The sequence below is a fragment of the Neoarius graeffei genome, chromosome 18, assembly GCF_027579695.1.
Source record: "Neoarius graeffei isolate fNeoGra1 chromosome 18, fNeoGra1.pri, whole genome shotgun sequence".
Lineage (NCBI taxonomy): Eukaryota > Metazoa > Chordata > Actinopteri > Siluriformes > Ariidae > Neoarius > Neoarius graeffei.
In genome coordinates, this window is record NC_083586.1 from 61521246 (window position 1) to 61546235 (window position 24990).

At 42.4% G+C, this 24990-nt stretch overlaps 1 protein-coding gene and 1 long non-coding RNA gene across 2 annotated transcripts in view; one reads left to right on the forward strand and one right to left on the reverse strand.

Moving 5' to 3' along the window:
• The window catches only part of LOC132865810 (titin-like), a 139346-nt gene that overhangs the window by 76270 nt on the left and 38086 nt on the right, over window positions 1-24990 (reverse strand). Inside the window, exons 4-10 of the mRNA XM_060898311.1 lie at window positions 22300-22557; window positions 21931-22188; window positions 21559-21819; window positions 21386-21473; window positions 21265-21310; window positions 18704-18790; window positions 18526-18606 (exon numbers count right to left, since the gene is read on the reverse strand). Coding sequence (XP_060754294.1) covers window positions 18526-18606; window positions 18704-18790; window positions 21265-21310; window positions 21386-21473; window positions 21559-21819; window positions 21931-22188; window positions 22300-22557 — 1079 coding nt within the window. The remainder of the gene's footprint in view (window positions 1-18525; window positions 18607-18703; window positions 18791-21264; window positions 21311-21385; window positions 21474-21558; window positions 21820-21930; window positions 22189-22299; window positions 22558-24990) is intronic.
• Window positions 1911-2558, forward strand: LOC132866403 (uncharacterized). The gene is made up of 3 exons (XR_009650563.1): window positions 1911-1979; window positions 2200-2356; window positions 2514-2558. It is a non-coding gene; the product is annotated as an uncharacterized LOC132866403 (long non-coding RNA).

Below are 24990 nucleotides of genomic sequence, written 5' to 3' on the forward strand. Positions count from 1 at the left end.
ATTGTGTGTATAGGCCGTAAGGTGAACCCCGAAAAGTCTTTCAGAAACAAGATTCCGCTCCGACGACTCCGAACTACATAATATCCAATTCTTAAAAATGGACATATTATGAAATGATGTCATCAAAAAGTTCTCACCTTGTAATGCTGTCAATTTTTCGCACGAAGGCTTGAAAAAGCGAACTAATGTCATCGGCGCGGAATGATATTTTGGCACCGCGGAATAAGATTTCGCTACAGAACAGGTTCCACGGTTGCTGACGTATCCCATAAACACCCGCGACGTAGCCCCATTTCGTAAACAAGAGACCAACATGGCAGCCGCCACAGCCTCGTCTAGCAGCAGTGGAGGAGAGGAAAGTTTGGAAATAACGGCAAAAAGGAGAAAACTTCTTGCACGTAAGCAGTGCTATATGCATATAGCTTCTGTGAAGCATGGAGTGACCCAGGAATTTACCTTCAAATGGTGGAATACATACCGGGACAGTAGCCCATACGAAAAAGAACAGTAAAGAACTTATAAGAATTTACCACTCTCTTAGTAGTAAATCCTTATAAATATAAGGATAAATCCTTATAAGGATTTATAAATAAATATATATGCCATGTATGATTTACTCCTGAAAGTGGCCCATTTTGCATTTTCCTCATACAAATTTATGAAAATCTAGTATGTATGAAGTGAACATTGTGCATGGTTTTTACAGATAATGTGTATGATGAATTACACCGTCTTTGTATGCTTCATGTAATGTTTGTAGTTTTAAATTATATTTTACAGTTTAAAATGTAGGGCGGCACGGTGGTGTAGTGGTTAGCGCTGTCGCCTCACAGCAAGAAGGTCCTGGGTTCGAGCCCCATGGCCGGCGAGGGCCTTTCTGTGCGGAGTTTGCATGTTCTCCCCGTGTCTGCGTGGGTTTCCTCCGGGTGCTCCGGTTTCCCCCACAGTCCAAAGACATGCAGGTTAGGTTAACTGGTGACTCTAAATTGACCGTAGGTGTGAATGTGAGTGTGAATGGTTGTCTGTGTCTATGTGTCAGCCCTGTGATGATCTGGCGACTTGTCCAGGGTGTACCCCGCCTTTCGCCCGTAGTCAGTTGGGATAGGCTCCAGCTTGCCTGCGACCCTGTAGAAGGATAAAGCGGCTAGAGATAATGAGATGATGAGATGAGATGAGTTTAAAATGTATATGCCTTTTATATGTAAATCCAACACAAACATATGTGTATTTACATATAAAAGGCATATACATTTTAAACTGTAAAATATAATTTAAAACTACAAACATTACATGAAGCATACAAAGACGGTGTAATTCATCATACACATTATCTGTAAAAACCATGCACAATGTTCACTTCATACATACTAGATTTTCATAAATTTGTATGAGGAAAATGCAAAATGGGCCACTTTCAGGAGTAAATCATACATGGCATATATATTTATTTATAAATCCTTATAAGGATTTATCCTTATATTTATAAGGATTTACTACTAAGACAGTGGTAAATTCTTATAAGTTCTTTACTGTTCTTTTTCGTATGGGTCCGACAGTGGCTGCAGTTGAGCGGTGAGAACAGGAGAGTAGCCGAAAACTACAAACACTGTTTAGATTTAGAGTTTGACAAGATACCCGAGGATGCTGCCTTCCACCCTGCATGTTACCGCAGGTTTACGGACAAACTTGCTATTGAACGAGTGGGAAAGCGTATGGTGCGCGAGAAAGAAGGGGGAGATGAAACTCAAGATGCCGCAAGACCCCCCCGAAGCTGCCCCCCCTCCGAAGCTGGCCCCTCAACATCGGGCAGCACTAAGAGTCTTAGATCCAGATTAGCACTGCCTATGTCCAGCTCAGGTGGTCCCATCCTTCCTGCCCTGTGCATTATATGTAAAAAAAAAAAAAAAAACTCAAATTCGTCTTAAAGGGAGGCAAACGACAAAGGGAAGCTCTTTCAAAAGCTGAGACCTTAACAGCAGGTAAGCAAACCCACCCAACCCCCCTGCCCCCCCACACACAAAGGGTCACTATCACTGATGACTATCTACAGTGCTATCTCCCTCTGCAAGTGTGTTTGCATGCATGGATGTTATGTTTCAGTGTTTGTATGCATGTAACATATGTGTGCCTTTATGTGAATATGCTACTGGCAAACTTAAATTCTTATGTGGTAATAAGCATGTCTTTCTGTCTGGCAAGGCAAGTTGCAGACTGCTGCTGAGACTAAAGATGACCACAGTATTCTGGTACACATTAAGGACAAAGACTGTGTGGCTCTGGAGGTGCAGTACCACAAGAGCTGCTACCAGCAGTACACCAGATTTCTGAATGAGCCTGCTAGACAAGAGAAGGACAAGTAAGCCATGTACTAACTTCTCATACATGACCATAGAATGCTACTTGCTACTGTTCAATGTGAAGACAATTAGTCACAGCAGTGTGTGTGTGTGTGTGTGTGTGTGTGTGTGTGTCTTCCCCCCCCCCCCCTCTCTTTCTCTGTCACTGACACCTAGGTCATTGCCTGGATGCTGACCCCTGCCTTTTTGCACCGTGCTACAGGACTTTTATATATATATATATATATATATATATATATATATATATATATATATATATATATAAATAATTTTGTGTATATATAAATTTGCATTTGTAATGTGTATATATCACTGTTTTGTTGTTTACATTTTCTATTAAAGTTTGCAATTTGCCACATAGTTCTGTTGTGTGATGTATGATGAGTCAGTCTTGCATCTTCTTTGTTGCCGCTGCTGCAGGTGCATAGTGCTGCCTAGTGCGTTTACCTACCTCTACTGTGCCGCTGCATAGGTAGTGAATACTTGAATCCCTGCCATTGTGCCTCTGAACTGAGCAATAGAACTGCAATATTATATATAGGTTGTATTATTATTATTATTATTATTATTATTATTATTGTGTATTATTATTCCTATGGACTCTTCTCCTTCCTGCACAATTTCTTAAATCTCGATCTGAAATCACACGCATTGCCTATATATTATATATGCCATTTTATGGCTAATCCATGGTGTGTATAGCCCACAATGACGAGTCAATACTCTATTCCATTATTGCCTGTGTAACATTGTAGGTCTGTTTTTCAAGCAAATTGTTTTATGGTTGATCAGTACTTTACAGTTAATAACCTAAGAGAATGAATACATGAATGGTCCTAGTCATAGACCATTACACCATATTTTGTACTATAATAATGGTGATAATAAAAATTATTTTTATTCTAATAATAATATAAACACTTCAATATACCACATATATGCAATATTGTCTTAGTGATGTGTATTTAAAGCACTATTTAGGACTTAGAAGACATTTCACCCACTTTGGAGGGTGTTTTGGAGACTTTTTCTACTAATGTGACTGGAATTACGCAAGCTGTCAGCTGATTTGTGGTCAAAAATCGGCAACGCGATTGGTCCAGACCGGTCACGTGATGTCCCGACACGTCATTTTTTAGAGGAAAATACTTCGCCACGCGATCGCTCGGTGCGAGGAATTGACAGGATTATAAGGTGAGAACTTTTTTTGCCACACTTTCTAGTACTCATTCTTAGTTTTGAAATAAATATTTCGTAGTTCGGAGACGTCGGAGCGAGATGAAACGAAAACGGGGTTCACCTTACGGCCTAGTAGTGGTGGGGAAATTCTGCGCTGGCCCTTTAAGAGCGCAGGTAGTTATAGGAACGAGGCGCTGGCCTCCATCAGTTCGCTTTGGAAATGTAAGCGCCAATGCCACTGGACGTTTGCAGCCCGTCCTCAGCAGTGTATTTGTCTCATTTCTTCAGAATAAAAAGACTGGTGAACAACACAACGTCTGTTACATTAGCAACACTTTAATCTAGCAAACTGTATATGGCGCTCGCTCATTAAAAACTTCAATCCTAAAGCATTTATGGGTTGTATTGCTGCTTACCTCCTTCTCCAAAGGGGGGTTCAGTGGTTTGGTAGGGCGGAGGTCCCCCTGAGGCTGAATCTGTGCATATTTAGGGCACCCCATTAGTTATGAAACTGGTTATTAGCACTAGTTATTAGCACCAGCATAACGTAATATTTCATCTTGTTTATCACACAAGTCAGTTCAGTTATTAAAATGGAAAAAATGTCACTGTACAAACAAACTGTAAAAGTGTTCTCTTGATAGGCTAATCCAACCACGTTCATACTGTTCATTTACCATTCGCTAATATTTTGAACACATGTGAGCGATAGCTACCTTTCTTTGGGAAAAACTGAGTGACCAGTTGCCTGCCTCTCTGGTCCCTCTCAGCTTTCAGCTGCCTTTCTTTACATTTTTGACAGTCGCTCTTCATATTTAGCGATCATAGACTGTACGCACTCCACTGCTGGCTGGCTGGCTGCTGCACCGCGACACAGCAGCAAGTAGCGTTGCACTGATCAGCACACAGATTTAACGCATCGCGCGTCTACCAGAACTGGACCGTACCATTTTGCAAAAGGGGGAGGGTTAAATGACAATATGTTGAAGAACTCAAGAAATAGACAACCTTGTTCAATTAGCTCATTTTACCAGATGGAATATTGCATTGTTGTTATTTCAAAAGTCTTATTAAAATCATTAAAAGTATATTATCAGCCCCTTAAAGGGCCCCATGGCAGTGCTGGGCCTCTAGAATTGTTCTAACCTTTCCCCCCCTGGCGGCGCCCATGTTTTTACTAATGGTACAGTCTGATTCTGGGCGCGGGACAGTGAAATGTGTAGCTCCGTGTGTGCGCAGCGCCGCTATTAGCGCAGCTTAGAGCAGCTGGCAGTTTTTCTATGTGCGCAGCAGAGGTGTACATTCTAGAAGTTGCTAAGCAGGAGCGGGTGTGATAAATTATGAAGTCCGGATATCACACTGTGTGTGAAAAAAAATCACCTTTGTTCATAGGTATCTTTATTGTATAATTAAGTCTAGATGTTTTGCCATGGGGCGGCACGGTGGTGTAGTGGTTAGCGCTGTCGCCTCACAACAAGAAGGTCCGGGTTCAAGCCCCGTGGCCGGCGAGGGCCTTTCTGTGCGGAGTTTGCATGTTCTCCCCGTGTCCGCATGGGTTTCCCCCACAGTCCAAAGACATGCAGGTTAGGTTAACTGGTGACTCTAAATTGACCGTAGGTGTGAATGTGAGTGTGAATGGTTGTCTGTATCTGTGTGTCAGCCCTGTGATGACCTGGCGACTTGTCCAGGGTGTACCCCGCCTTTCATCCGTAGTCAGCTGGGATAGGCTCCAGCTTGCCTGCGACCCTGTAGAAGGATAAAGCGGCTAGAGATAATGAGATGAGATGTTTTGCCATTGTTCATGTGTGGATTTGTTGATATTGTTAAGTATTTAACTTTAATATTTTGCACATTAGCTGTGGTCATAGATATCATTGCTATTGTTCATGTGTGGATTTATTGATACTGTTGCTAAGTATTTAACTTGAATATTTGAACATTTGCTGTGTTTTCTAATAAATGTGTGATAAAAGAAACCAAAAACACTTAGTGGATTCCTTGCAGTGCACTCTGTAATTGTATCAAAAAACTAGTGTAGTTATTCATCAAGGCATACATTTGATCACATACAATAAGTCAATAAATGGAGGAGACAAAGGAACACATTTTGTAATCCTGATTATTGATGATGTTTGCTGGAGGGCTCTGGCGTATCCATAATGCGCATACAGAATGTTTTAAATTCATACTGATACAGTGATGCATGCACTTTCTCTCAACACAAACATTTGGATTGAATGAACTCCATAAGCTACTGAGTGGCCTAATAATAGTTGCTAATAAAAGAAATATATATCTTCTATAATATATATTATGGAATTTTCATTTTAAGGCAACAGTCTATTCAGTCTAATTCTGACAGTTCTGCATTTAAAATGTTCATATACCAAATAATTGTATCACCTAAACTTGCTAGGTAGCTGATCACATGCATAGTAAAGTAGAAGTGCCAGCCAAAAACAGACTTCAAATTCAGTTGCTTGAGCTTGAAAATTTTACCAGGGGGCCCTAAATTGTAATCTTTCATAGGGCCCTGCATTTACTATTTTGATGAATTGACAGGAATCGCAAACTTTCCTGGTTACTGCCCCCTGGCCCTGTGGCATGGGTGTTTATTTAGCCACATTATTCCAGACAACAGAACGTGTTGCCATGCAACAATAAAATAAACATTAACTGGCGCGAATGTTCTTTGTCTAGCAGCCAGCAGCAGTAATGCCGCAGCAATTATGCCGAAAGGAAAATGTACCTTTTCCAAAGATTTACAGGGCACCTACCCCTTCCTCCGAGAGGTGCAGAACAATGCGCACGAAGCCTACTGCACACACTGTAAGTGTTCCTTCTCTGTAGCCCACGGTGGTAACGCCGATATACAGGATCACATTAAAACTGGAAAAGATTCACTCTTCGTGTAAATATACGTAGGCTAATGCATTTTGTTTAGGGTGGGTGGATTGACAGTCGCCTTAGCTTTGTTCCTGTGCTTTGTTCCTGTACTGAGTTGGGTAGCCTATGTTGCAAATGCTGTACACTCCTGTGGGGGCTTTCCTCGGGCTGTCGCCCCTCTCCTCCTTTACTGCTGTTTTGTTTGAGTGTATATTCTCAAATCACTTGTCTCTTTTTTGTTTCTGTTTAACATACCATTCTGACAGTTTGGCCATATTGCTGTGTTGAACAGCTTGTTGCACCTTCCATTAAAGTGTTCACTTTTGTCCATATCTTCTTGCTTTATTCATTCAGTTGTGGGGAATGGTTAGGAAGGTTGATTCTGACCTAGGCTATGTTGAGGTCACATATCTACTTTTTAAGTTCATGCTATAGTGCATACAATTTTAGAGATATAGCCTACATGTGCATATGCATTCTTCTTGGTGTTCTCACAAACAGGTGAAATAAATCAGTTTAAATTTGGCCTATGGACATAGCCTGGCCTATTCTCAGCCATTACAAAATCTGTTGTCTGACCATAATTACTGATCTGTATACCACTATGCTACTAGATAACAAAATGCCTGTTTGTTTTATTTCATATGAGATGTTGATAAATGTGAGCTTCAACAAAATGATAAGAGCACCTCTCTGAGTGTCACGTTTACGTAAAAAAAAAGGTGTGTGCGCACGAGCATGGTCGCGCGCAAAAGTGTCCCGGTTTCAGACTAGGGAAATCTGGTCACCCTATTTTAAATACATTTCTGAGTGGATAGCATTTCCATCCTTGACTCTTGTATGCTGCATAATTGGGAATTAAAAATATATATATACAGTGGTGCTTGAAAGTTTGTGAACCCTTTAGAATTTTCTATATTTCTGCATAAATATGAACTAAAACATCATCAGATTTTCACATAAGTCCTAAAAGTAGATAAAGAGAACCCAGTTAAACAAATGAGACAAAAATATTATACTTGGTCATTTATTTATTGAGGAAAATGATCCAATATTACATATCTGTGAGTGGCAAAAGTATGTGAACCTCTAGGATTAGCAGTTAATTTGAAGGTGAAATTAGAGTCAGGTGTTTTCAATCAATGGGATGACAATCAGGTGTCAGTGGGCACCCTGTTTTATTTAAAGAACAGGGATCTAGCAAAGTCTGATCTTCACAACACGTTTGTGGAAGTGTATCATGGCACGAACAAAGGAGATTTCTGAGGACCTCAGAAAAAGCGTTGTCGATGCTCATCAGGCTGGAAAAGGTTACAAAACCATCTCTAAAGAGTTTGGACTCCACCAATCCACAGTCAGACAGATTGTGTACAAATGGAAGAAATTCAAGACCATTGTTACCCTCCCCAGAAGTGGTCGACCAACAAAGATCACTCCAAGAGCAAGGTGTGTAATAGTCAGTGAGGTCACAAAGAACCCCAGGGTAACTTCTAAGCAACTGAAGGCCTCTCTCACATTGGCTAATGTTAATGTTCATGAGTCCACCATCAGGAGAACACTGAACAACAATGGTGTGTATGGCAGGGTTGCAAGGAGAAAGCCACTGCTCTCCAAAAAGAACATTGCTGCTCGTCTGCAGTTTGCTAAAGATCACATGGACAAGCCAGAAGGCTATTGGAAAGATGTTTTGTGGACGGATGAGACCAAAATATAACTTTTTGGTTTAAATGAGAAACGTTATGTTTGGAGAAAGGAAAACACTGCATTCCAGCATAAGAACCTTATCCCATCTGTGAAACATGGTGGTGGTACTATCATAATTTGGGCCTGTTTTGCTGCATCTGGGCCAGGATGGTTTGCTCTCATTGATGGAACAATTACCACCAGTGAATTCTAAAAGAAAATGTCAAGACATCTGTCCATGAACTGAATCTCAAGAGAAGGTGGGTCATGCAGCAAGACAATGACCCTAAGCACACAAGTCGTTCTACCAAAGAATGGTTAAAGAAGAATAAAGCTAATGTTTTGGAATGGCCAAGTCAAAGTCCTGACCTTAATCCAATCCAAATGTTGCGGAAGGACCTGAAGCGAGCAGGAAACCCACTAACATCCCAGAGTCGAAGCTGTTCTGTACGGAGGAATGGGTTAAAATTCCTCCAAGCCAGTGTGCAGGACTGATCAACAGTTACCAGAAACATTTAGTTGCAGTTATTGCTGCACAAGGGGGTCACACCAGATACTGAAAGCAAAGGTTCACATACTTTTGCCACTCACAGATATGTAATATTGGATCATTTTCCTCAATAAATAAATGACCAAGTATAATATTTTTGTCTCGTTTGTTGAACTGGGTTCTCTTTATCTACTTTTAGGACTTGTGTGAAAATCTGATGTTGTTTTAGGTCATATTTATGGAGAAATATAGAAAATTCGAAAGGGTTCACAAACTTTCAAGCACCACTGTATATATGCAGTTTTTTTTTTTGAGAGTGAAAATCAACCGCAAAGGTGGCATTGGAGCTGCCCCGCTGAGCCAGCCAGCCCCGAGCGCGCGACGTCACAGCGGGAACCGTTTTTAAAGCTTATAGGCAAAGGTTTTCAATTTATGCACATTTGAAACTTTATATGTTAAAAAACCCTCTGTAATTTTCTTCTGGTCCCAAGAAGTATTGTTAATAAGTAATAATTAAAATAAGTTAGCGCGGATCGCAGCGAATTTCTGCTTGGAGATTTTCGTGACCACTCGGTGCGTGACGTCATTCATGGCAAACAAATCGCTTGAGTTGAGTCCACTTCTGTTTACTTACATTGCCATTCAGCTTGAGTGCAGACGTGCGTTCAGGAATTTCCAAAGAAAAACCCCCATGCCGTATTGTTGTGCAGTGAACTGTAACAACAGGACCGGTTCAGGAAGAAGTTTTTACCTTTTACCGAGAGAGGAGAAGAGGCAGAGAGAGTGGATTATGCGCATGAAGCAAGAGGGTTGGCAGCCGGGTAAATACGCCACTCTGTGCTCCGATCACTTTTTGAAGAATCCCCATCTGTTGGAGAGTTTAGGTGTCGGTGTCAGACAGAGAAGCTCAAACCTGATGCTGTTCCGACAAAATTCGAACACAAAATCAAGCAGTCAAAGAAGAAACGGAGCAGCAACGCTCAAGCAAAAAGGAGAAGATTGGAAGTAAACATTTTTACCTTTGCTTGCAATTGACAAGTCAAGAATCCTGAGGGATCCTGTACAATCATTGTGGAAATGAAACAAAGGGATATTTCCTCACTTAGAGTCGGCTATAAATAGTATAATGCTTGTATTACTATTAGCAATATATTATATTAGCAATATAAACAAATCCACGTTATATTACAGGGATTGTGTGTGCCCATGCGGTTTAAGTATTCTTCAAAAGGACTCTTATTTAATATTACGACAAAAGGAGGAATTTATCAGAACTACCAGGATAAACCGTTTGGGCGCGAGTCTTGTCGAGGTCCGGGGTCACCGTGATCAGAGTCGACCGAGTCGCTGTCCGATTCCGAGGCCACGCGGTCAAACCAGTGACCCGCATTCACCGATTGCTTCGCACCGGCCATAGGTTCATACATATATTGTTTCACCTCTCGATATTCAATTTGGAGAGTTCTTACTTCAAAATCGCTATTGCGTTCAGACATTTTACACAACCTCTCATGACCAAAGTCCGTACACGTGTGCTCGGTTTCCAAGTAAACACAGAACTGCTCCCTGTCTTTTTGCCTTGAATGACGTCACGACGACGGTCCCCTGGCAGTAAAAGTGCGCATAAGTGAGATGTAAACAAATCTTCGGAACTTGCACAAACCAGTATATTTTAACCATTTTATTCCATTTTAGGGTGCAAATTAGAAACTAGGAAGATTGAATTCGCTTTTTGGGTCATTCTTCTAGACAATAAAGTTGATATTCTACGTTCCACCTCCAACCTTTGCCTATGACCTTTAAGACTGAGGCCTTTGACAGCTATAGACCAAAGTCCATCCATCCATTATCTGTAGCCGCTTATCCTGTTCTACCGGGTCACAGGTGAGCTGGAGCCTATCCCAGCTGACTAGGGGCGAGAGGTGGGGTTCACCCTGGACAAGTCGCCAGATCATCGCAGGGCTGACACACAGAGACAAACAACCATTCACACTCACATTCACACCTACGGTCAATTTAGAGCCACCGATTATCCTAACCTGCATGTCTTTGGACTGTGGGGGAAACCGGAGCACCCGGAGGAAACCCACACAGACACCATGCAAACGCCGCTGGGCTCAAACCCAGGACCTTCTTGCTGTGAGGCGACAGTGCTAACCACTACACCACCGTGACACCTAGACCAAAGTCATATAAATAAAAATTTATGGTGAAAGTAAGAAATACCGTCACCGACTTGCTCAACGAAGACTGATTTGACTTCACTGATTGTGGGTTGACTCTCATTAAAACAGGATCGGTGTTATAACTTATGCAACGTACATGTACATGCATGCATTTTCACTGATAAAACGTAAAAGGCTCATTAAATAATCAGATGAACTGAGACAATCACATTCTGAAGCAAATTAATTAAATCTTATACCCGTAACTTAACGCATATACGCAGAGCCATGGCCTCACTTTTTGTTTATAAATGCCTTGAGACCTCAAGAATGGCACAGGAATAGTTTTAAGCGTTAATAATAAATCTAATATAGTAATTTTTATGATTAAAGTGATTTATATAGGTAGCGATCTGAGTGAATGACCTTGACGTCCGTAACATCACAGCAGGAAGTCTATCGGTCTCATCGCCATTTCCGCGATACTAAAACACAGAGCTGACTGCAACTCCGATCCTCCATTTTGAGCTAATTTATCGCCATGCCTCGTAGATGTGTTGCTGGAGGGTGCAGCAACACAACAGAAGGTGGATTTACATTGTATTCACGGCCCAAGAATGTTCAAACTGCAAAGATTTGGACGCATTTTGCGAGAAGTTCACAGGCACATTGGGCGGCTACAAAGTGGTCTCTCCTCTGCTCTGCACATTTTACTGAAGACTCGTACGAGACCTCTGATCTGTTGAGGAGCGTTGGCTATAAGCCCGTACTGAAAGAGGGTGCAGTACCAACAATTAAAGAAAAATAAAACAAGAAAAGGATTTATTTTATTTTATTTTTTAAAAATGAGTTCAGTTGCACCAGTTCTCCTGGAGCGTGAGGTTGTTGCTAAAACCCAGGACAGAACAGGACAGGACATATTGCACGGGCGGTGACCTCCCCGCGGTTGTTACTAAAACCAGCGACATTCTGTTCCGTCCCGGGTTTTAGTAATTGCCTGAGCCGAGCAGTAATGGCGGAGTACTCGGTATGGAGAGAATGAGTGGAGCAGCCATCTGATTTCTAAACTGGATATCGCTGCCATCTCGCCCTTACGTGGAAGAAGCAAATGAACGGAGAACTGAACGAACAACTGAAAGTCAGATTGTTTCAAAACAATCGGCCACAAGATCTGCCTTCAAGAAGCGAGAACACAGACGGGTAAGCTCCGACTCTCATTTGGATACAAAAACAACACGTTTACCTGCATTTAGATGAATACATCTAACTTGTCCTCCTTCCCTCCTTCCCCTTGGAAGGAGGGAAGGAGCGAAACTTGTATTGTGTGTTTAAAACCGGTTTCCGCTGTGATGTCACGCACTCAGGGCTGGCTGGCTCAGCGGGGCAGATCAAAAGCCAACTTTGCGGTCGATTTTAACTCTCAAAAATATATATTTTTTTATTCCCATTTATGCAGCATACAAGACTCAAGGATGGAGATACTATCCACTCAGAAATTTATTTAAAAATAAAGGTTCTGCGTATCTGCTTTAAGGCCGAGGCCTTTGACAGCTATAGACCAAAGTCATATAAATAAAAATTTATGGTGAAAGTAAGAAATACCGTTACCGACTTGCTCAACTAAGACTGATTTGACTTCACTGATTGTGGGTTGACTCTCATTAAAACAGGATGGGTGTTATAACTTATGCAACGTACATGTACATGCATGCATTTTCACTGATAAAATGTAAAAGGCTCATTAAATAATCAGATGAACTGAGACAATCACATTCTGAAGCAAATTAAATAATCTTATACCGGTAACTTAAACACACAATACAAGTTACATGGATTAATCTAAATGCAGGTAAACAACGTGTTGTTTTTGTTGTTTTGTATCCAAATGAGAGTCGCATCTTACCCGTCTGTGTTCTCACTTCTTGAAGGCCGATAGTTTTGAAACAATCTGACTTTCAGTTGTTCGTTCAGTTCTCCGTTCATTTGCTTCTTCCACGTAAGGGCGAGATATTGCTGCTGAGGCAAGCATATCCAGTGGAGAAATCAGACAGCTGGTCCACTCATTCTCCATACTGAGTACTCCGCCATTACTGCTCGGCTCAGGCAATTACTAAAACCCGGGACGGGACATCACCGGTTTTAGCAACAACAGCGGGGAGGTCACTGCCCGAATGATATGTCTCCTTCCGTCCTGGGTTTTAGCAATAACCCTCGGCTCACACTCTGGGAGAACTGGTGCAACTGAACTTACTTTCCTTTTCTTGTAGTTTTCTTTTCCTTTAATTATTGGTACTGCACCCTCTTTCAATATGGGCTTATAGCCAACACTCCTCAACAAATCAGAGGTCTCGTACAAGTCTTCAGTAAAATGTGCAGAGCAGAGGAGAGACCACTTCATAGCTGCCCAATGTGCCCGTGAACTTCTCGCAAAACGCGTCCAAATCTTTGCAGTTTGAACATTCTTGGGCCATGAATGCAACGTAAATCCACCTTCTGTCATGTTGCTGCACCCTCCAGCAACACATCTACGTGGCATGGTGATAAATTAGCTCAAAATGGAGAATCAGAGTTGCAGTCAGCTCTGTGTTTTAGTATAGAGACAATGGCGATGAGACCAACAGACTTCCTGCTGTGACGTCACAGATGTCAAGGTCATTCACTCAGACTGCTACCTATATAAATCACTTTAATCGTAAAAATTACTATATTAGATTTATTAATGCTTAAAACTATTCCTGCGCCCTTCTTGAGGTATCAAGACAAACGAAAAGTGAGGTCATAGTTCTACATATATGCTTTGTGTTTTTGCTAATGTGGCTAACAAGGGATGTTAGCACGTTTATAGCCTCCGTAATCACACCTTGTCCTTTTGGTTTAACTTAAAATGATAAAACTGTTTATGTAGAATTTTTTTAAAACTTTAAAATATAAAAATCCCACAAAATAAGTCTGTAAAAATCATCCGAAGCCTCAGTAATCATTGTAAAACCTCCTCACTGATACATTTAAACATAAACATAATTAATATTCATGACTTATTTGGCATAAAAACTCAATTTTATGACTTTTATGGTCTTAACATATCTTAAATATGCTTTTAACCTCAAGATATTACATTCTGACCTTACCCTTTAAGGCTGATTTTGAAATCATTTTTGGACACCAGGTAATATCTTTGACAATATAGCTTTTTCTGTTTTTCTGTTTGTGTTTTCTACATTTCTATTATATTGTCTATTACATGCCTAGCACAAGGCTAGGTGATGTGACCTTTCACGCCCTTTCCGTGAAGAAGAGGCAAGAAGAAAATGGAGACAATTCAGCAGCGTGTATATATTCAACGAAGAAAATGTAGGAGGATGAAAAAATAGTGAGACTTGTTGGCACCAGCAGGCAACTGTTTTGAGAATCGATACAAAATATGTTGGGAGATTTTGGTTAGAGTCAGACACAACGGTGATGAAGGCACTCAGTTCTGAGAAGTACCTAAGGAACACACGAAAGGTGCAATTGGTGATTTTTTTTTTTATTATTTCTGACAAATGCAAATAATGTAGAAAAATATGTAGAACATCATTTAAAAAAAAAAAAGACAAAAAAGGTTTAAGCCAGATGTTCCCAAACTAAAAGCATTTCTCAAAGCCAGGGATACTCCCTTGGTTGGATGGATCTTTCCAAGTTGGATCCTTCAGAGGCTAGGTAGGTGTGCTTCAGTGGAAAGGTCCCACCTTGAATGTTTCATTGGATTGTGAGTGCTTTAAGAACACCCAGCATACACACATGCATCTGAGAAAATTCTCTGAACAAAATAGAATTTTAGTCCTTGGTAGAATTGGTAGAATGATCTTGGATGTCAGAACAGTCCTTCAGGGGGATTCAGCTGTTAAGGATCAGTTCCTGGGACTGGCTGGCTATTGTAGAAGGTTTATACCCAATTTCTCAGATGTCACCAGCCTGATGACCGACCTGTCTAAAAAGGGGACACCAGATTCATTCCAGTGATCGGAGCCGTATGGACTTTCGCCCAGGTGAAAGTGGCTTTATGTAGGGGCCCACTGCTGCATTCACCTGACTTTGTTCTCCCTTTTTACAGACAGATGCATCAGAGAGAGTCTGGAGTCTAGGAGTCATTTTATCCCAAGTGGTGCAGGGGGAGAAGCATCTCATGCTGTACATCAGCCACAAGGAGAGATGCCAAGTACAGCACTATAGAGGACTGTCTGGCTATCAAGTGAACGGTCCTCACCTTCCAATACTACCTGCTGGGTAGAATCTGTATGAGGGCAGTGGGCATGTGCCATCCTTGACCGCCATGCAATGGCGTAGTAAGGAGTCTCCTTCCCTTCACTAGCCTGGGGTGGTGCTTTGAGCAAGCACTAGCAACACTTCACTCCCCCTGGTCAGGGTTACGACCAAAGACTGGACTTGGCAGACTGCGTGGAGGAGACCACCACAGTGGTTCAACAGGCAGGAAGGCAGATCCAGCAAAGCGTTTGTGGAGTGTGATCAGGTACAGTACAACACGGAGAACACTGTTAGCCATCCACTGCATCTCAACCTAGCTCCAGCCATCTTGATTCTATCTTGCCCCGGACCCAGTTAGGTCGGGACAAGAGATTGAGGCTGATGGCTGCGCAACTCTCGCTCACTCTAATTCAAGTCACACACAAGTCACGACTTCAAATTCAAGTCCTGTGGCATTGGGCAAGTGGCAAAGCAGCAGGTACAGAAACACTGGAAGCTGTAGTCATGAACCTGCACGCAGGGGGCCCAGGGCATAGGGTTGCTCTTTGCTGGAACAAAGCAGCGGAGTTTGGCAGCCCCCGGGTGTCTCAGCAGCCCTGTTTAGGATAAATTCTGCTCACCTCCATGGAGGAAGAGCTAGAAAAGTGCCCCAAACACAGCCTGCTTCACCTCACCCTGGCCAGCACACCATGGCTGGTGGGGATTCCACTCAGCGGTTGAAATACAACAAAATAAGAAATTGAATAAGATAGTGAAGGTACCCAACATTGGCACACGGAACGTGCACACTCTATTGGATAAGATCCAAGTAGACAGGCCAGAGAAGAGAACTGCACTAGTTGCCAGGGAACTAGCTTGCTACAATGTGGCCATAGCTGCCCTCAGCAAAACACATCTAGCAGACAAGGGCAAGCTCATGGAACATGGTGGTAGTTGTACCTTTTTCTGGAGTGGTCATAGCAGTACTGAACGGTGAGAGGCAGGCATTGGATTTGCTGTAAAGTCCCATCTCAACCAGAAATTTACCAAACTCCCAGAGGGCATCAATGTTTGCCTGATGACTCTTCAGCCCCCACTTGGAGGCAAGAAGGATGCAATGCTGATTTAGTGCTTATGCTCCCACAATGGATGAAACACTTCATCGAGGCCCAGAAGAAACAAGCTGCACGGAAGGCTTGAACTATCGCCACCCCCACTACAGCACCTACCCACGCGTGCCTGACATGTGCCCAGATTGGCCTCATCAGTCACCTCCGGACCCACAACCATCACCCACGAAATTGAAATCATGGTAATTTTTGACCCCAGAGGATGAACATCACCTGCTGGGACACCCTTTCACCCTCTGTTCCCTCTGTCACGCCCCGTTCCAATAGCTCCACCAGATCACTCATTGGTATCCTATGCTTCAAGTTCAATTTCCACATGGCCCATAGTTAGTGATGGCAGATTAACTCTCCTGCCAGGGCAGGGGTTGGGGAAGTCGGGAGGAGTCAGCTGCATGCTGGACGGCTCCTCAGCCTGAGTCAGACGGTCAGAGTATGCGGCAGTGGGGGTGTGATTGAGCGTCAGCTGTGGGCAGAGAGGAAGAAGGTTGAACCAGCAGGTAACGTGTGATGATTCTCAGATTACCTGTGTAGAATAAGACCAGGTGGGTGGAGCGCAGAAGCATGGCAGGCCAGAACGGAGTTCTCAAAAACCTCTTTTATTCTTCGCTTTTCAGCGTTATACATTTACTCTCCCAGGCGCGCACACACAAGTGTTCTGGTTGGGGGAGAGCTCCCTTCCTCTGCTCTCCCTCTCCTCTTATAGGGCGCGGTCACTGGGGAAGACACACAAACAGGTTAATTCCCATCAGGTGCAGTGATTCTACCACTTACCTTCCCTGACTCCGCCCTCCATTCACAGACCGATGCTTGACCACGCCCCCGCTGCCACAACCTGCAATTTATTTCTATGCTTCTTTTGTTTATCTGGGATCAGAAGTCGCCAACAATAGTGACCTCCTAACTGAGATCAATAGGTGACATGGACTGGTGGCAGGCATCATGAGAAGCCTTTGGAGACCACTCTGGAGATGACGTGACATCTCCTGACACACCAAGCCACGTGTCCACAATGCTGTGGTTTTGTCTGTGCTGCTCTATGGTGCAGAGACCTGGCCTCTCAGCAAGACCCTGGCCACCCATGTTCTCAGCTTCGAGACCTGTGCTCTCAGGACCATTGAGGGGGTGCGTTGGTACAACTTTGTCTCCAACGAAGAGTTCCGTCAGAGGACTAACCAACCAAATATCCTCTACACCATCGCATAGCGCCATGTTTGTTGGTCCAGACATGTCCTGCACTGCACAGACAACCACCTGACAAGAGCCATTTACGAGTTTGATCCACCAGCGGTGGGATGGAGATGCCCTCGCAGCTGACCACGCACCCATTGGAATGATGTTGTTCATCAAGACCTCCAGTAGCTTAATTTGAAGCTGGAGGACATCCCGGCACTCAGCCAAAACCATGAGAGATGGCGGAGTTCAGTAGCAATGGTGGGCTCAACGCCATGCTAGCATGAAGTTTAGGAGGAGGAGGCGGTTTTCTGTATGTGCTTGCAGAGAGAAGCTGTTAATCAGAGTGAGAGAGCTGAGCAACCCAACACTCTGTGTGTGTGTGTGTGTGTGTGTGTGTGTGTGTGTGTGTGTGTGTGTGTGTAGTGCAAAAAAATAGCTGAAAAATGAAAGTAAGCCAAAATGAAATGCACCTTTGAGTTGTCACAAGCCGGCCTTCTGTTTCCTCATTTCCCCTGAACCATGAAAGTGTTACAAACTCATAAAACCTTCAGGATACTGACAGATTATGCATCATATTTGAGTTTATTTAGTAAAATGTGTAAAACGTTCACGGCTCACATTTTTGTGCTTTAAGAATAAATGAAGCAAGAGTACGGTGTGTTACTTTAGCAATGTATACAGTATAAAGATATAAAACTAATGAAAATGGGAGGATACAGAACACATATAGAAAAAGAATTCATAGATGCAACGCCAAACAGATAAAAATCCCTGCACACTCTTGTTAATGCTTAGTTTTGAGGAATTGAGAATCACGTGCAGTTACATACAATATACTGCTCATAAACATAAAGCTTTCACTCTTCATCTATTTAAAAATTGAGTTCAATATTGATCCACAGCGCAAAAACAGAACTATTCTAGCATCTCTCTCTCTCTCTCTCTCTCTCTCTCTCTCTCTCTCTGGTGTTGTTGAGGTTGATGATCTCACTGTCGCTTTCTTGCAGCCTAGAAAAAGAAAATCATGATGAAGGGCTTCAGGTGGATATACTGAACAAACAATGAAACTGATTATTTACTTACAAAATGGAAGAGCATTAATTGGTGAGAACTCTTGTATTGATTTGTTCATAAAACTGTCTTCTTGTCATAAAAACTTTAATGATTTATAGTTTTCCAAAGCCTGGTGTCATATCCCGAGATTGTAAGTGAAGTGGTGACCAAATGGAAACACTCACTGGTAGATTGTTGTAATCAGGAGAGACGGACTGAGAATCCCGAGCTGCGGGCGTGTCATCAGGAGGACTCGGGTGAACCGTCTGTGTGAGAGAAAGAGAAATAAATCATGTGTTCATCATTCAGAGTGATTATTTCCAGATCTGAATGTCTGAGTGAAGCGTGTCTCTGAAGACTTACTGCAAGTGTGTCGTACGTGTCATTGTAGGACCTGGTCTGAGGATTGAGAGCTCTGTACGTGTCATCAGTCAGACTGGAGTGAACGTTCTGTGTGAAGATATAAAGAATGTTTTGGGTGTTTTTAGGAATTCCTCCAGATCTGAATGTCTGAGTGAAGATGATGTGCCTCAGATTGCATTCTTTGACTTACAACCCCGATTCCAAAAAAGTTGGGACAAAGTACAAATTGTAAATAAAAATGGAATGCAATAATTTACAAATCTCAAAAACTGATATTGTATTCACAATAGAACATAGACAATATATCAAATGTCGAAAGTGAGACATTTTGAAATTTCATGCCAAATATTGGCTCATTTGAAATTTCATGACAGCAACACATCTCAAAAAAGTTGGGACAGGGACAATAAGAGGCTGGAAAAGTTAAAGGTACAAAAAAGGAACAGCTGGAGGACCAAATTGCAACTCATTAGGTCAATTGGCAATAGGTCATCAACATGACTGGGTATAAAAAGAGCATCTTGGAGTGGCAGCGGCTCTCAGAAGTAAAGATGGGAAGATCACCAATCCCCCTAATTCTGTGCTGACAAATAGTGGAGCAATATCAGAAAGGAGTTCGACAGTGATCTGTGGTTGGGAGAAGAGAGCAACTGGACTTGCTTGAAGATTCTTGAAAACGTTTCGCCTCTCATCCGCAAGGCTTCCTCAGTTCTGTCTGACTAATAGGGAGTATCCAGTATTTATCCTCTCATGGATCATCATAGAATCTGAATCAGAATGCTGATGGCTGCATTGTAGGTGGCTGATAAAAGATGTCAATGTCATAGACACCCACCTCTGTTCAGTGATGGTCGTTCCAGGTTGACAAAAATGAACGATCCTCTCTGGCTAAGATGTCTGCCAGTTTTCTGGAAGTCCTCTCATACTCCTGCACCAGTTGAAGAGATCTCATCCCAAAGTGCGTAGAAACATATCTGTGAAGAATCTCAGTCATCCAGGTACATAGTAATATGCGATTGGTAGAAGAGAGCAACTGGACTTGCTTGAAGATTCTTGAAAACGTTTCACCTCTGATTCGGATTCTATGATGATCCATGAGAGGATAAATACTTGATACTCCCTATTAGTCAGACAGAACTGAGGAAGCCTTTCGGATGAGAGGCGAAACGTTTTCAAGAATCTTCAAGCAAGTCCAGTTGCTCTCTTCTACCAATCACAGATTACTATGTACCTGGATGACTGAGATTCTTCACAGATATGAGTTTGACAGTGTAAAATTGCAAAGAGTTTGAACATATCATCATCTACAGTGCATAATATCATCAAAAGATTCAGAGAATCTGGAAGAATCTCTGTGCATAAGGGTCAAGGCCGGAAAACCATACCCGGTGCCCGTGATCTTCGTGCCCTTAGACGGCACTGCATCACATACAGGCATGCTTCTGTATTGGAAATCACAAAATGGGCTCAGGAATATTTCCAGAGAACATTATCTGTGAACACAATTCACCGTGCCATCCGCTGTTGCCAGCTCAAACTTCTATAGTTCAAAGAAGAAGCCGTATCTAAACATGATCCAGAAGCGCAGACGTCTTCTCTGGGCCAAGGCTCATTTAAAATGGACTGTGGCAAAGTGGAAAACTGTTCTGTGGTCAGACGAATCAAAATTTGAAGTTCTTTATGGAAATCAGGGACGCCGTGTCATTCGGACTAAAGAGGAGAAGGACAACCCAAGTTGTTATCAGCGCTCAGTTCAGAAGCCTGCATCTCTCATGGTATGGGGTTGCATTAGTGCGTGTGGCATGGGCAGCTTACACATCTGGAAAGACACCATCAATGCTGAAAGGTATATCCAGGTTCTAGAACAACATATGCTCCCATCCAGACGACGTCTCTTTCAGGGAAGACCTTGCATTTTCCAACATGACAATGCCAAACCACATACTGCATCAATTACAGCATCATGGCTGCGTAGAAGAAGCGTCCGGGTACTGAACTGGCCAGCCTGCAGTCCAGATCTTTCACCCATAGAAAACATTTGGCGCATCATAAAATGGAAGATACGACAAAAAAGACCTAAGACAGTTGAACAACTAGAATCCTAAACATGGCCTTGTTCCAACTTTTTTGAGATGTGTTGTTGTCATCAAATTTAAAATCACCTAATTTTTCTCTTTAAATGATACATTTTCTCAGTTTAAACATTTGATATGTCATCTATGTTCTATTCTGAATAAAATATGGAATTTTGAAACTTCCACATCATTGCATTCCGTTTTTATTTACAATTTGTACTTTGTCCCAACTTTTTTGGAATCGGGGTTGTAATACATCACAGGATTTACGACTATAGCTATGTTTAACGATGAAAAGTGCCTCGACCCTGGTGTTTTCCTCATATTCAGTATAAAGATGCACTGTGTCTCGTGTAGATTATCACTCTCTGTTGTACTGTTTTCCAGGTAAGCATGAGGGTTTTATGTTGCTGTCCTAAGTGGTTACAAAAAACAAAGGACTATCGAGGCAGTAAGTCACACTGTGTCCTGTTACAATTCACTTACCTGACTGGACGTGGCATCATCAGCTGAACCTCGTCTTCTCTTTCTCCTAAAAAGTCACAATAATCAGAGGGCTCATATCGCAGGTATTTGAAACAAGTTGATGAAAAATACATATGCTTACCACATGAATAAAACACCAATAATGGCACATAAACATCCAAATCCAACCGTGACTCCAAGAACTACATACAGAACGACACTTCTGCTCCCTGTGTGCAGACAAATATTAGTCAGCTATAACTCATTCATCTTTATCAATGCTACAAGTGCTATTTGTTATAATAACTGTAATACCATTTACAGTGAGAGGCACTGCAGCTGCTCTCTGATTCCCGTATTTATTCTGAGCCACACAGTAAAACCATCCACTGCTGCTGAAGCTCAACGTGAAGCTGTAACTCTGTCCAGATCCTACAGGTGAGCTTTCATTCACCTTATACCAGCTGTAGGTCTCCACAGGTGGGTTCGCATCACTGCTGCAGGTCAGAGTCACTGAACTGCCCTCCACCATCTCACCAGAGGGACTGATGGACACGGAGACGTTCTTAGGAGGATCTGAAACAGATAAGAAGGAAAAGATACAAAGGAAACATTTTTAATGATCTTTCAGATTACTGAGGGTCAGGAAGTTACATAATGGACTGTAGTGAATCATCATTAACTCACACAGGACATTCAGAGACACAGCAGGAGAATACCAAGTTCCATGTTTATTTGTAGCCGAGCACTTGTACTCTCCACTGTCCTCAGAGCTGATCCTGTCGATGGTGTAGGTTTCTCCTCTTCCTCTATACGATCTTCCCTTATACCAGCTGTAGGTCTCCACAGGTGAGTTTGCATCACTGCTGCAGGTCAGAGTCACTGAACTGCCCTCCACCATCTCACCAGAGGGACTGATGGACACGGAGACACTTTTTGGAGGATCTGAAACAGATAAGAAGGAAAAGATACAAAAGAAACATTTTTAATGATCTTTCAGATTACTGAGGGTCAGGAAGTTACATAATGGACTGTAGTGAATCATCATTAACTCACACAGGACATTCAGAGACACAGCAGGAGAGGACTGAGTTCCATGTTTATTTGTAGCCGAGCACTTGTACTCTCCACTGTCCTCAGAGCTGATCCTGTCGATGGTGTAGGTTTCTCCTCTTCCTCTATACGATCCTCCCTTATACCAGCTGTAGGTCTCCACAGGTGGGTTTGCATCACTGCTGCAGGTCAGAGTCACTGAACTGCCCTCCACCATCTCACCAGAGGGACTGATGGACACGGAGACTCTCTTTGGAGGATCTAGAGATAGAAATACAAACCACAGAGTATGAAGAGGTTTTTCTTTTTTTAATAATAAGAAAATGAAAGCCGTCATTACTTCCTGTTTTACTGCAGTAACAGATTAATTTACCTAAAAAGCAACAGCAGTGAAATTACTGAAAAATATCAACAAATAAAATAAAATCACAAACAGTAACTTTTAATTAATAGTAAGTTCTTTTGGTCGTGTTAGAGTTTTAAAACGTGACAGGGTGAACTAAAATAGCGTGTGTGCTCATATACAGGTGTGCAGGCCCGCCAACAGGGGGGGACAAACGGGTATGTTGTCCCGGGTCCAGGAATGGGGGGGGGGGGGGGCAGAACTGGGCTCTCATGAAGTTGCGATTATTTTATTTCATTTCAAAATGTGTTGATTTGGGGGAGAAATGTGCTATATTTGCATTCAATAAATGATTTCTAGATCTTTTGCCTTTATTGTCTTTGAAAAAGGCGTCAAGAACCCCCTACCACCCCTAATGCAAAAATGGTTTGGTCTGACTCTTTGATTAAGGGGAAAAAAACGACATGGTTCGATCATAGCGCTTCGACAATCAGCGTATAAAAAATGGGTGTCCGGTGATGGACAGGGTAAAGGACTGTATAAGAGGGACACTGGCTCAGGTATACAGCAAGCTACACAGGCTGTCCGGTTAGAACAGGAATTAATGGATGTCCACTCATGAGCAACAGTGTAAACCGTGGTTTTACTAGAAAACAGAATAAAATACAAATACAACAAGACATGAGCAATAATATACACACAAGCAATAATGTAAATAATAACAATGATATAAATACAAATACACATCGCATTAAATATATATTAACGCAAATGAATAATAATTATATACAATGTAATACAAATGTAAAACACACAAATGAATACTATATAAGTAAAACAATGTAAAGCCCAATGAATGCTACTTACACCCCATAATAAATAACACAACACACTAGATACTGACTATATACACGATATGTACACAATATGTACAATGTGTACAACGTACACGGAGGATGAGGATAGCTGCCTACAGCAGCTATCATTACCAAGGTGCGTGGTGCAACTGCTTACAGCGAGTCACACCCGCATGAAGACACAGAGTGTGTCGGCTGAATGAAGGGGAGCGTGGCTCCTTTAAGCGCTGCCCCGCGCTGTATTGCGCATAGAAGGTTAGAATATGTGGCGCGGTTATGAACTGTACATACCACCGCTACACTCCCAACACGGCAATGGCTAATAATGAAATGTGCTCCCTTAACAGACCGCGGTCGAGAAGACAAGCGCTATCATTACATGGCTACTGAACAGAACAGAACAAACACGTAAGAAAATAGACAGACACAGGATGAGAGAAAAAGAGAAGAAATACTCGCTAGCCTTACCGCCACATGTAACAGTTACAGATAACGAGTACACACATAACACAGTAGCTACGCAACAATAAACAACTTACATTCAAGGACGCACGGAATGCTCATACGGCGCAAATGATGGACGTTGGATCCTGACACGTCCGCGATAGAAAGATAGAAAGCAAGAAAGAAATGAAACAGAGAGAGAAAGAGAGAAACGGATCCAAACATTCACTGATGAGAAGCAGGTGTTGCATGGAGTCCCCGTCTGATGTGTGCCGTGTTTTCCTCGATGTTTGTGCGCATCTTATATAGTCCACGCAGCACAGTGTGATGGACAATGGCGCCAGGGTGTCTGAAGTTGGCGTGTTATAAGATGCCCTGTCCATGCGCACAGCGTGTGCACAAACAACGGGTGATTGGTCAGTCCACGTACACAGCGCGTGCACAACAACAGGGAGGAGGTCGGTTGCCCTGACAACTAACGAGTTGGGAGCCACTATGTCTGACAAGGGTGCCTGTTTACTACTTTTAAAGGTCAAAATAATTAAGACCTGGCACCGCAATTCTGAACACAGCGTGCATGCCATTTGCCAACATGCACAAGTCAGGAGCACAGAAAAGAAAAGAGAAAAAGAGAGGAAGAAACCAAGAGACTCAGGGGCTCACTGCATAAATATTTTAAAAAAGATTCGGATGATGCAGCAGGTACTATCAAAGGCAGTGGGGCAGCTGAGCCAGGTAAGACACAGCCAACTTTTTCCAGCCCCGTAAAGTAACCCCAACCAAGGCACGCGCGGCACGCAATTCATTTTACAAACGAGGGGAGAGCAAGTCACACTGAACACCATATCAAACACACAGGGCATTGAATCATTTCATAACCACAACGGCTTAATAACATTGTGTTTCATATATCTGATTGAAGCTAAGAATATTCACATTAGCCCGCAATCATATCCCGCCGTTTCTCGAGCGGTGTGTTCTTCTCTGCTTTTCACACTGGACAGAGGTGGAAAGAGTACTAAAATATTATACTCAAGTACAAGTACTGTT